General features: G+C 46.1%; 1 protein-coding gene across 3 annotated transcripts in view; it reads right to left on the reverse strand.

Moving 5' to 3' along the window:
* Positions 1–13806, reverse strand: part of FBH1 (F-box DNA helicase 1) — a 47227-nt gene that overhangs the window by 766 nt on the left and 32655 nt on the right. For all 3 annotated transcript variants that reach the window (XM_035713166.2, XM_025445504.3, XM_025445506.3), the window contains 3 exons: positions 13287–13412; positions 11414–11520; positions 214–345 (listed from right to left, as the gene is read on the reverse strand). In XM_035713166.2, coding sequence (XP_035569059.1) covers positions 214–345; positions 11414–11520; positions 13287–13412 — 365 coding nt within the window. The remainder of the gene's footprint in view (positions 1–213; positions 346–11413; positions 11521–13286; positions 13413–13806) is intronic.

A 13806-nucleotide genomic window follows, 5' to 3' on the forward strand; every position in this document is an offset into this window, starting at 1 on the left:
TCCCCCTCTCCCAGCCTGACTCCTGACTATACCGCCTGTGACGCAGAGGCTGACCTGACGTCTCCTGTGCCTTGCCTGTGAAAGGCTCCTAACGAGGATTATATACACGTTTCTCTGTTATCTCAGCCCCGGTAAGCACACGGCTCACATGTAAGAAGAAGCAAACGACTGAATCAAATTCTACGGAAAGCAAAACCTGCCGAGCCCACATACATAAGTGATGGGGAGCTTCTTCATGGTGAGCACAGTGTCCACGGGGATGGCGTTGTTGCACTGCCCCACGCAGCAGCGAACCACTCCGGTTTTCAAGACATTACTTGTCAGCTCTGCTTGCAAGAAGTACTCCTGATGACAAAAGAGAGAGAGGATAAAAGCAGTGTCTCTGCCACACTCCGCTTGGAAACTCCGATAGCGCTGGCGCGGGAAACGCTCTTCGGACTCAGCAGAGTCCACCCAGGAGAAAAGCACTGACTGCCCTCAGTTTTTCTGCTTTTTCCCTGCCTGTAAGGTGGTCTCCAAGACTGAACACTTAAAGCACTTCAGCTGGATTCTTGATAAAATGGCCAGTTTAAAAATAAAAGGTTTAATGGGCAAACATGTAAAAAAAATAAAAAATAAAAAATAAACAACTATCGGCTGTAATCTTATTTCAGAACTGTCTCTGGATTTTTATCTCATGCTGACCTATCTGGAATCATTAAAAATTATTTGTACAATGACCTTCCAAGCCAGGTGGGCTGAAACGGGGAACCTTAAAAGATCTGCCCGTATTGACCTAGTGTGTTGCCTCTTCCCAGGCTGTGGCTGTAGGAGTGAGCAAATACTTGGCCTCCTCAAGCTTCAGCCTCCTCATCTGTAAAATGCAGATAACGCAGTGCCTGCCTCATTTGACTGATGTGAAGGAGATATACTCCCCCATGCTAAGTGCTCAGGGCCTGGCACCCAGAGCAAATGTGAATGACCTCCCAGACTGGAAAAGCCACAGGGACAGGGACAGGGACAGGGACAGGAACAGGGACCAGTGTCTCATCTGCTGCACCCTGGCAGAGTTTTGTGGCTGACAGCAGAACCACAAAATCTGCTAACCAAGTAACTATGATTTTCAATTTTCTGGACTACAACGGGCTATTGATCTACTTTTGGCAAAACCTATATCCAGTATTTTGATTGATTTGGCTTTCTCTCGTGCAGGATCTGTCTGCCTGCTACAGAAAAGAACAGGAAATATATAAACACTCCTGTTCCCACCAGTAACTGAGGGACAACTAAACCAGGAAATCCTTTCAAAGCAGAATGACAGGTTTTGCTGAAATTCCCTTTGCCTGTCATCTCTATTCCACTCTCAGGGGTAGCCAGTGTCATGAATTTGGCATGCACCCTTTTTGATCAATCCTTAAAGGCTTTAGGCTTACATACATGTCCTAGAATGTTAGCTTATCATCTTGCAGGTATCTATTTACATAAATGATCTACTTTGAGTTTGCTTCCCATCTAGCTCATCTAAGTGCTAGACGGGGCTCAATCATCCCACTCTTTCCACATTTGATTCAGCCATTCAGCTTCCAAATTACTGCCCACAACGCAGCAACGGACATGCTTCTATATGCCTTCCCACCCACCCATGCAAGAGTTTCTCTTTTTACAAACTTTCTGAGCAGGATCCACACCAAGAAATCTACTTAGCATCACAATTCTAAACACACATATGTACATATTTAAAAGAGCCAACAGTTTCATGAAAGAGTATTTAACCTGGAGTATAGTCTTTGTCTTTCGGATTTTTATTTCAATCTCGCCTTTTTAAAAAGCTTATCATAACTCACTAAATTAACTTCATAAATCATGAACAGATTGCAACCGACACTTTAAAAAGCACGGCTCCAAAGTAGCGGTTCTCAAACACTTTGGACTTGGGACCCCTTGACACTACTAAACAGTATGGTTTCCAAAGAAGGTTCATGTAGGAGAGTTTCATCTATTAATATTTACCACCTAACAAAATTTAGGCTAAGAAATTTTAAAATGCTTATTCTTCTTAAGAATCACAATTACAGGGGATCCCTGGGTGGCGCAGCGGTTTAGCGCCTGCCTTTGACCCAGGGCGCGATCCTGGAGACCCGGGATCGAATCCCACATCGGGCTCCCGGTGCATGGAGCCTGCTTCTCCCTCTGCCTATGTCTCTGCCTCTCTCTCTCTTTCTCTCTGTGTGACTATCATAAATAAATAAAAAAAATAAAAAAAAAATCACAATTACAAAAAAAAAGAATCACAATTATACCTATCATGTTAACATATTTTTATGAAAAACAACTGCATTTTCAGGGGAAAAAAAAAACTTCGAAGAGTAGCATAGTTTTTACATTTTTGCAAATCTCCTTTTGTGTATGGCCTAAAGGAAGACAACTGTCCTGTCATCTCTGCTTCTGTGTTCAGCCTGTAGTGACAACATATGCCATGTGGCCTCTGAAAAACACTGCACCTGAGTGAGAGGGCGGAGGGCTTCCTAGTATCCTACAAACAGCACAACATATGTATGAAACTGGCAGCTGAAAGGTCGAAAGGACTCATAATCATGGCTGCCAATTTTTTATCCAAGCCTTTTCCATTTGCCCTTAAATTTCTCTGACTCTCCTCCTTTTGAGGCTTGCCCCCAACAACGCCTTTCCTTGCTGCATACTTGATGTCTCTGTCTTTGCTGTGCATTGGGCAGACGAGCTTGGGTTCGGCTTCAGATCTGGGGAGCCGGCCAGGAGCTCTTCGCTGATGGCTCGTTGCTGGCCAGTGGCACAGTCTGGTGACTAATCCAAGCAGCTGCCTGGGCTCTCTGTTCTAAGGTCTGTCCCTGGGGCTTCATCCTGACAGAGTGCGGCCAATATTTGGTGTTTAACTCTTGTGGCAAGGAAATAGTTTTTGGGTTCCATTTGGGTAGACATCTCTTGGGGAGTTCTTCCTACCTGATGGCACACCAACTTGTTTCTTCCTCCCATTTGGTTTGCTCTTAGGTTTCCTCCTCCTGTTCCAGTGCCTCTTAGCCTCCTTTTCTTAAGCAAAGGCTGGAGAAGCTGTCTGGTTCAGCCTGTGAAGCCCTGACTTTGGGGAAGAACCAGTGCGTACGGAGTCACTCAGGACTTTGGTGTGCTTGTTGCCTTAGCTTTTGGTATCTTTGAATAAAACCAGCCATGTTCTACTTGAAAAATGGGAAATGATACTTTGCCCCACATGCAAAGTCTACCCTCTGGTCTGCATTCTCGAAAACTGGGCATCCATTTTTTGTGACACTGGTTGGCTACAAGAGTCATTAGACTCTGGAGAAAAATGACCAACAAATCCATAAATCATATAATACCATCTTACAATTGTTTTGTAAAAGGGAGGGATTTGGAGATTGGGCCTCTAAGATTTTGACGACATCTTGTTCGTGTATTTCTGTGTTCGTGCATGTTGTAAATGTGAGCTATTTTCTCTACCTCCGGATGGTATTTTTTTATGAAGATTTTATTTATTTATTTATTTGAGAGAGAGAGAGAGAGAGAGAGAGAGAGAGAGAGAACGTGCATGTGAGAGAGCAGGATCCCAGGGGGAAGGGCAGAGGCAGAGGGAGCTGGACACACAGACTCCCCTGCTGAGTGTAGAGCCCAACACAGTGCTCGATCCTGAAACCCTGAGATCATGACCTGAGCCAAAGTCAGAGGCTTCACCAAATGAGCCACCCAGGCACCCCTCTACCTCTAGATGGTTTGCTAAAATTAATTTGTAAAACATATCTAGTTTGTTTAAAGGCAAACGCTTGGAAAAAATTGGGCATTCAACTTAGAAAGACTAACTTAGACTTAGTTAGAAAGACTTAGTTAGAAAGACTAAGTTAGACTAAGTTAGTTTCTTAGGAGAAACTAACCCAAATGTTGTTTGGAAAATACTTGGAATTAAAGTTAATTTAAGGTTGTTGGTTTACTGGAAATAAAGGAAACAATTCTGTTAAGCTTTAGAAAGTCTGTAAGAAGGGAAATCTTTGGAAAAGAATTTTGTGTATTGTCAGGACTAAGACCATGGAGACTCACTATGTAAAGTCTATTAGAGCGTGATCGACACCTGGGGGGGATAATAGGTTGGGGAGAGGGGGCAGAGGGGAGGAGAGGGAGCACAAGATCAGATAGCAGTGGAGCAGTGATTCGGCATCAACAGAAACCTTAGTGATTCTCTGAGGTACAATCCAAAAGTTGGATTACCTTTCAGGACATCCTACTCTGGGGCAGATAGTCATGGGATGTGACCACCTGGGTAGAGGGCATCCCTGGTGGCAGCTGAGGGCTGTGGGCCGAATTCCCCACAGCTGAGAGTCCTCACTCCTGCTAAAGATTTGGAACTAATGGGAAAACTTCATTCCAACAGATTTTTGCTTGAAATGTCACTGGTCCCGTTTGATCTTCCAGATTTAAGGCTGTGACTTCCAGCAATTCAGTAAAATATTTCTTTGGAAACAAATATGACATTTATCTTTTTCTCCCAGCCAGATGCCTCCAGGATTCAGAAACTCCCAGTGACTATTCTTATTTTCATAGCAATGTAATTATTTCTGTAAGTTCAGTAAGAATCTGGTCTCTATGACAGAACACAACTGGAAACACTGGTTATGTTACCAAGGCTTTGACAGGCATGTCACAGTTAAGGGACGCAGGCAAAGGCTCAGACGTGACCAGACAGCTCTGAGGAACTAAGGATGACTTCATGGAGCCAATGAAACCCCCTGGAAAAATTGGCGTGGACCTTGTCACAGGGTGCCCAGCAGCCTTGCTATGGGAATAAAGGGTACCTCCTGGCAGGTGCAGGAACCTCAAGGTATTTGGGGACTTCAAAGACAGGAATTCACCCAAATCTGTAGATATTGCAGACAAAGTGTGGTGGCAAGTATTTGGCTTGTCTTCTTCACCTTGAGACGCTGTTAAAAGCTCAATCTGATACTCCTATGGAAAGTTCCAGCACAGCATATTTTTAAAAACAGTAACAACAAGCCAATCACTATTCTGGCCATGCTTAGGTGAACAATTAGGCCAACTGTGTTAAAACTGGACTTAATTTTACAAACAGAATCATCTTCATTTGGCTATCTTTGAAAATGAGGGTGATTTTACAGAAACTGTTACAATTACACACCTCCATGGGTGTTAGATTCTAGTTGAGAATTAAGGGTCGTTGAAGGTTTGCCTGCCTGTTAAACTGGACTAAGCCTTGCTGGCTGCACTGTGTCAACTAAGAGCAGCCCTTAGAGGTGAGGTGGCTTTGGTTAAGCCCCTATGATGTGTTACCTGGAAGGTTCTTTCTACACTTTCCATGACTTAGGAATTCCTGACAAGGCTCACATTAGGGGGTTGGACACAGGTACATTCACTATGTCTGCATCAGGCAGGTTGACATGCCCCACAGATGTGCCCTTGTGTGGCCTGAATCCCAGACAGGTGGTGGAGGCATCGAGAAGACCAGCTCCAACCTCATCAGCACCATATGAGGTACTGCCGACCACGGTTCTTCAGGGAATGAAGCTGGGAAGGCTCACAAGCAGATTACTGAATCCACAGGTTCCCTATACCCCGTCAAGCAAGGACAATCTCCCAAAGAACCCTGCTCGCAACCGAGAGCCTCCAGTGGACCTGAAACTACTACTTAGGAGAGCTTGTCTGAAGAAAGCAGTTGATCAATACAACAAGCTACCCGGTTACAACGACTCCCCTGAGGCCCTAGACAAAACAAGATCAAATGCCCTATGAAAACTAGTAACCAAGGTATAAAAATCTCACTAATGCAGGATGTTGGGTTTCAACCTGGAACTAAAGCGTTTTTCTAAAAGAGAGCAGGCTTCCATTCCTCAAACCCTGATCTCTGCCTCCTTTGAGCAGAAAGTAGGTGCTGGGGTCATCCTTCCAAGTCCCTCAGGAACGAGGAAAGACCAAAGACAGTGGGGACTGAACCTCAGAACAAAGGGTTAGCAGGGCGGTGCCCAGGCCTTTGTTGTGTGCCTTCGGATTTTCTGAGTCCTTGCCTTCTCTCCGGCTTCCAGGAGGCAGCTGGAGGCTTACTCGGCCCTCCTCCCCCCTCCCCTCCTGTGGCTGCCTCTTGAAGAAACCCATTCCTTGCTGCATACTCATGTCTCAATGACGGCGTCTGGAGACATCAACGAACGTGGGTTCAGGGACATGCATAGTATCTGCGTGAGGAGCTAGGCTCTGTCAAGTGCCCGGAAGGCCCTCGACCACACTTTAGAACCAGGGTTGGCTCCAGCGAAAACTCCTGAGCAGTGGCGGTGCACATTTTCCCACCAGTACCAGGATGGTGCCCGCCTTCCATATGATTTTTGCCAATAGCTGAAAAGGTCAAATGTTTTCATTTTTACCAACGTGATTATTTTAGTTTGTGTTTCCTGGGCTATGACAGAGGGGTTTTTTTGTTTTGGTTTGGTTTTTTATTCTATGCACTGGCCACAAGGGCTCCTTTTTTCTGTGAACTTCTCATTTGTATCTTTTACCTACACAACTACTAAGTGGCCTATGTGTTACAAATCTATAGTTCTTTATGACCTTTGCCAGTCCTACTCTCTGCAGTTACATAAGCTCCAGGAGGGCAGAGATGGGTTTTGCTTGCTGCCAAACTCTGAGAAAACTTGGCAAAACACACATCTCAAAGGATGTTTCCTAAAGATTAATTAAATGTTGCCTATTACTTTTTCGCCCTGAAGTTTTACATTTTGATATAACTGTTATAGAACTTACAGGACTTCCCATTCTTATGTCAAGGTTATGAAGAAAACCTTCCTTATCCTAAGGTATTTTTCTGACTTTTTTTTTTTTTAGATTTTATTTATTCATTCATGAGAGACACAAAGAGAAACAGAGAAGCAGAGACACAGGCAGAGGGAGAAGCAGGCTCCATGCAGGAAGCCCAACATGGGACTTGATCACGGGCCTCCAGGATCACGCCCTGGGCTGAAGGGGGCGCTAAACCGCTGAGCCACGGGGGCTGCCCCTTTTTCTGACATTTCTAAAACTGTTTTCTTACATTAGGTCTTTAATCCAGTTGGAATCTATGATGAGGGTATAAAGAATTTAACTTGACTTTTTTCCATATGGAAAGCCAACTACTCCAGCACATTCTTTCCCTACCATGTGTAACTCCTAGCTATGACAAGTGAAGTTCCCACATATCCTTGTAACTTTCTGGGAACTCCCATTGACCCGTCTCTTCTGCTTTCATTAGCATGTCTTTACACTCAGACTATCCACCCACAAGTTCCCACACTACATTCTTCCCCTGACTGGCTATTCCTGGGCTATCCGTCCATGTGAATTTTACAATCAGTTTATCAAATTCCACCAGGCTACAAATCCTGTTGGGCACGGACCATGCTCTTTAGGGAGAACTTCCACTTCCCATACATAAATAAGATCTTTACGACACAGAGGAATCCCACTAGGCAAATGAATCGTCTCACGGTCTATTTCTAAAAGCTAAAAAAAGAAAATGAACCTTTAAAACCCCAAACATAATGGGAAAAATCAGTCTTCCTATACGGACAATTAGTTTGAAGACAATCTGTCATTGCTGCGCTGACAGACATGGTGCTACGGTGGGACAGAGATAACTTCCCATCTGGCCCAAGGCGTGATTATAGCACGTGTAAAAGCGGTAGACTCTCCAACTCCCCAAATCTTGCTGGTGGATCTAAAGCTGACTAATGGCATCCCTCCCACACAGTAAAGTCCATGAGATCGTGAAGCATACCAGTTTTGTTACCTATACTCCCCAGCATGAACTTCAGTGCTTGGCACATAACTGGGTCTCTATAAATCTACTTTGTCAACTGAGTGAATGGGTGAATCGATCAAGCCCCTCTCCACTCTTTAGTGACATCCTGGTATCGACTACTTCCATAGGTACAAAGACCGTAGCTGCTGGGAAACGCCATCATCCAGGGAACTGCCAAGGGGCTTATGGCACTTGGTAAGGTCCAGGCAGAAGGAGCAGTGCCAGTTGCTGCAAACACTATCCCAAGGAAGAAAAGCAATGCTTACCCCAAAGCTTCATTAGAAGCCGTAGCCTTCAGGAACCCAAAGCCACATGATAACACTACTTCCTTAAATGCTTCCAGGCTGCTTTGGTTTGAAACACACTGGTTCTTTATATGCAGTTAGGTCCTTGGCTTATGAAGTGCCATATGTATAATCCTCACCAACGCTCTGTCATCGTCCCCATGGCAGAGAGGAGGGCACGATAGCTGAGAAATTAGTCACTTATGTAAAAGATCACAGAGGTAGATCACAGCAGATGTGGGACTCAAACCCAAGTCTAAGTCCAGGATCTGTGCCCTCCCAGCACCAAGCAACATGAGTCGCTCTGTCCTACAATCTGTAAATACAAAGCTACATGGCAAGGAGGCACACAACAACAGAACTTCTGTCAGGTAAAAACCACACCTCAAACACTGCTGAATGAATGGGTGCCTGCCATGACTCCATGCTCCTCCTCAGATGGCAGTTCTCCCCTCGATACCTCCCCCTCCTGGAGCTGAACGTCTCAAAGACAAGTAACTGCCTCAGAGGACCCCTGCATCCTCCCAAACCACCACAGCAGGTACCCCATCAGGCCACCAAGAGCCATCTCTAACCCCTCCTCTGGGGTGTAAGTCCTGCCATTGTGCCAGTTTTACAGATTAGGACACAGAAGCACAGAGTGCCAGGTGACTTGCCCAGAGTGTCAGGCCGAGAGAGCAGAGCTGTGAGCCGAGGCAGTCTGACCCAGGGCCTGTGGAATCAGGACCCCCAGCCTGAGGCCAGGAGGGATGCTGCTTTCATCCAGAGCACAGACATTTCCTGAGCACCACCTATGTGCCAAGCACTGTTTTGAGGACGTGCCTGTGCAACGTGCATTACGAATCTCAGATTCTGTGAGTCAGAACTCTGTCAGTTGAGTGTCTGCCACTGGCTCAGGTCACAATCCTGGGGTGCAGGGATAGAGCCCTGAGTCAGGCTCCCAGCTCAGCGGGAGTCTGCTTCTCCCTCTTCTCCTCCCCCTGCTTGTGCGTACTCTCTCAAATAAATAAATAAAATCTTTAAAAGGGAAAAAAAAAAGAATCTCAGATTCTGGAAGGCTGAGAAGCTGTCTCTGAGCAACCAGCAGGACTTCATGACACTTAATACAAAACTGTAATGATTCCCTTCACTTCCTCAAAACTTAAAGAAACAAAGGAACAAAAAGGCTGGGAATGAGCTACATTTTCTACGGGGGTCAGAGGAAAAAGAGGCTGCCTGGCCAAATCTTGGTTACGAGACCAAAATGGTTTCTCACTCTAGGTAGCAGGAACCAATGGCTCCTTCTGCTCCAAAGCCTCAGCATGCAGGACTCCACCGTTCATGTGCTTTCACATTCTCTAAATTATTACCCTACTCCCATCCACAGAGCCTTCAAAATCCCCACAGCCTCCCCGCTGAGCAGAGGGTGGACTTAGCCACTTCCAAAGAGGATGTCTCCAAACAGAGTCGCAAGCTGTGATAAAAAGCAGAAGTATTCCCTCTCACGCAAGGACTTTCAGACCCAAACATCTGGGCACATGGATGGGCCACGTTTCTGGGGCTTCCTCAGAGCACTTCTGTGAACAGCAGATGTTTTCCAACTCAGACTCAGTAAAGGGGGAAGTATTTCTTTAGATTCCATGTCCTTTTCTTTATGAGGAAAAATTCACGTTCCCCATAAAATATACATAATAACCAACTGATGAGTATTTAACTAGCTTTATTTTTTTTTAAGATTTTATTTATTCATGAGAGACACAGAGAGAGAGGCAGAGACACAGGCAGAGACAGAAGCAGGCTCCATGCAGGGAGCCCAATGTGGGACTCCATCCCGGATCCCCAGGATCACGCCCCGAGCCAAAGGCAGACGCTTAATGGCTGAGCCACCCAGGCGTCCCTCAACTAGCTTTAAAAAGCCTTTCCGACTCCTCTATGTACCTGGTGGGAGGCTGAGGTGTCAAAATCTCTGTCAACAATTTGGCAGTATCTAGAAAAATCACATATCCATTTATCCTTTACCTAGAAATTGAGATTCTAGAATGTGTTCCCCAGGACACACCTGCAAACCAGAAAATGACTTGTGCCTTGTGACGCCTTGTGGCGTTATCAATGAAGGCAAAGGACTTGCAAAGAACCCAGCAGCCATCGTGTGGGGCCGCGCCAACCACGACATGCTGACCCAGTGAGTACTCCTCAGCAGTCTCAAGGGATGAGAAGAGCTGTGTGAACAGCAACGAGTGATCTCCACACACATCTCTCAATGACAATAAAAAGTGATTCCTGCCCTGAGGTTCTGGTGGCACTGCTTGGACTCCACAGCTCCCAGGGTTCTCATCCCCTCGAGAGAGCGTGAGATTCGGCGCTTCTGCTATACGAAACCTTCTCTGTTCTCGAGATGGCAGAGAAAGGAGTATTCACGGTAACTTTTACACTTAAGTTCTAGGTTTTGGCTTAACTGGTTCACGGAAAGATGGACTAGACAACCCCCGTGAGCTCAAGTGTCTGCTGAAGTTTCCAACTGGGTTGAAATGACTAACTGGCTTCTCCTCCCACCTCTGAAAGGCAGGAAGGAGCTGGAAATAGTGGTGGGGCAGGCTGGTTTGTAGGGGATAAAGAGCAAGTGCCCACACTTTCCCCACATCTCAGCCTGCATATTCATTCTCCCCTCCCCCAGGGACATTCCCAGGAAGAAGTCTGGTGGTGGCAGCAGCAGCAGTTGTGGGTTCAAAGCAGCAGTTGTGGGTTCAAAGTTGTGGGGACTAGGGAAGGGGCGAGGAGGAGGGCAGACCCAGAAAACATTCCTGCTGCTGTTGCCCCAAGAGTGGTGAGCACAAACTGAGCAAGGGAGAAATTAAGAAACCCGTGAACAGGGGCGCCTGGGTGGCTCAGTGGCTGAGCATCTGCCTTCAGCTCAGGGTGTGATCCCAGGATCAAGTCCCACATTGGGCTCCCCACAAGGAGGCTGCTTCTCCCTCTGCCTGGGTTTCTCCCTCTCTCTCTCTCTCTCTCTCTCTCTGTGTCCCTCATGAATGAATAAATAAAATCTTAAATAAACAAAATCTTAAAAAAAAAAAGAAAAGAAACACATGAACACAGTTGATATTCTAAAAAGAACACTTCAAGCTGAATCAGGAAAGAATTGAGAAAAGAACCTACATGTTTGATTTCAACTCTTCCTGCACTGAGAGCCCCTGTCCTCTTGAGCAAAAGAAGCCCCTTCTCTTTCAACCCCAGAGCCTGAACCAAAGGCCTCTGCAGGCCTTTGGTTGACCCCTTTCAACAAGTTTGATCCCTTACTGAAACCCAGTAAAATCTGGATGTTGCTAAATTAACTTGTGTAACTGGTTCCTCTTACCCCAGCTAAAGTCAAAATGTTCTCCAAAGATTTGGTCATGATGAGACGCTTCTTGGCACGGGTTACTGCAACATACAGTAAATTCCATTCATCCTCAGAAAACGACTCTAAAGAAAGTGAAGGGAAGAAAGGTATCAGCTCAAAAGCCTCCAAAAATAAACAAAAACCTCACAGACTGGTGGCACAAAATGCTGAGTTTTAATATGTGCAGCTACTGGGAAATCCCGGGAGCCTGATCACTGGTCATGCAATATCCATCATGCCTGGTGCATGTTTTCATTCATCCTCCCAGGTCTCTTCATGACAGTTGTGTGGGACTGATGGGGAAACTGAGGCTCACAGGGCCCAAATCACTTGGACACATGGGCCAAGGCTGAGCAAGAGCCCAGGGGCTGAACTCAAGGTTGCTAATCTCCAAGGTCCACATTCTTCCCTATTCCTGACACTGTCTTTCTCTCCAACCCAGTCCAACCTGGAAATGTCGGGCTATCATACAACAAGCAGAGAAGAAACACACATCACAAGGCTCTGCTGCCCCTGAAGCCTCTCCCCTGACAGTCACCACACCCAGTACAACAGTGAGAACGCAGCATCGAGCGGCTATCTGTGAATACACTGAAAGCCATTCAACTGTGTGCTTTATTTTTTTTTAGGATTTTATTTATTTGAGAGAGAGGCAGAGACTGGGACAGAGAGAGCATAAGGGAGGTGAAGGGCAGAGAGAGAAGCAGACTCCTCGCTGAGCAGGAAGCCTGATGTGGGACTCAATCCCAGGACCCCGGGATCACGACCGGAGCCAAAGACACTCAACCGACTGAGCCACCCAGGTGCCCGACTGTGCGCTTTAAATGGGCAGACTGTACGGTATGGGAATTAGACCTCAATAAAGCTGTTATAAACAAAAAATTATATAAACAGGCACTGGCCAGTAAGAAAAAAAAAAGGTAGCAGCATATTAGATAAACTTTTCTTCACCCAATATGGAGCCACCGTTGCCTAGGGCCCCTCCCTCCCCCAACTCTGCTCTAAGTTATCTTCAGCACCACGTCCTTCTGTAATGTTAGGAATGTATTCCACCAGAGACCAGGAGTTTTTAGCATTTCTATTTTCAGGCTGCCAATGTATGCTATGCCCCAAATTCTGAGTGCACGGTTAATAGAATGTTTGTTTATAGAAAAACTTCACATGTTTTAATCCTAAGATTTAAAACCAAAATAATCGCACACTCAGAGCATAACAACTCGCCTTGAGTATAAATTTATATAAAAGCAGACAAATGATACAAAGTGCTTATTTTTTTTTTATGATTTCCTGGCCCCTTTAGTAAAAATGAGATTTAATTTTAAAAAACAACACTTGGGGGGGTGCCTAGGGGGCGCAGTTGCTTAAATATCTTGATTTCAGCTCAGGTCATGATCTTGGGGTCCTGGGATCGAGTCCTGTATTGGGCTCCCTGCTCAGCGGGGAGCCTGCTTCTCCCTCACCCTCTCCCCCTCCAGCCCCTGCTCTCTCTTGCTATGTCATTCTCTCTCTAAAATAAAATCTTTAAAAAACAAAACCAACAACACTTTGGTGAGCAGGTAAATTGTATGTTTTTAAAGCTTCTATGAGGCTGGGTACCCAATAACTGATGGTGAAAAGCCCAAATCTGAGAGTTAATGCCAGGGGGAACAGGACCACCATAAGCACAACCCTGCCCTACTGGCAGCCCTCGATTTTCAAAAACACACAGTAGGACAATAAAAAACTTAGAACCAGGAGGTGGGTGTTTTTCCTTTGAAGAGGATCCTGCCAAGAGGCCACACCACCCAACAAAAAGCAAGGCAACCCAAGGAAGCACCCCCAGCAGGCGGCTCACACAGAGGCTCCTTACCAACTCGGAAGTGGGGCAGCTGTGCGAGGTTGTGCCTGGCACAAGGCACCTTCACAAAATCATCCAGAACATGCACAGTGTCAAATTCCAAGCCTTTGGCTTTATGCACGGTGCCCAAAATGTACTCTGGAATAAAAAGAGAGCACAGTTAGATGGGGGCTTGGCAGGGGAAGGGACCAGAGAGGAAAAGAAAAGCGGGCTCTTCCCGCTAGGCTCCTAAAACTAAGGATGCGGCCACAACATTTCCTCACCTGCATGTTGCTCTGGGGGAAGGGGGGCAAGGGGAAAACAGGAAAGAACAATCAGGAAAGAAAGAAAAAGAGAGAGAGGGAGAGAGAAATAAAAAGATGGCAAAAGTGGGAAGTTCACGGTGGGCGCGTTAGTACCCGAATCCCACCTTGGAGCTCGCAGGAACATGCCCACCCCCTGCATCTGCGGGCAAAGGGACAGAAGAGCCCCGGGGGGCCTCTAGCAGAGTCAGAGTCATACATGGGGGCAGAGCTGAGACTGGAAGGCCCCC

The sequence above is a fragment of the Canis lupus genome, chromosome 2 (assembly GCF_003254725.2).
Source record: "Canis lupus dingo isolate Sandy chromosome 2, ASM325472v2, whole genome shotgun sequence".
Lineage (NCBI taxonomy): Eukaryota > Metazoa > Chordata > Mammalia > Carnivora > Canidae > Canis > Canis lupus.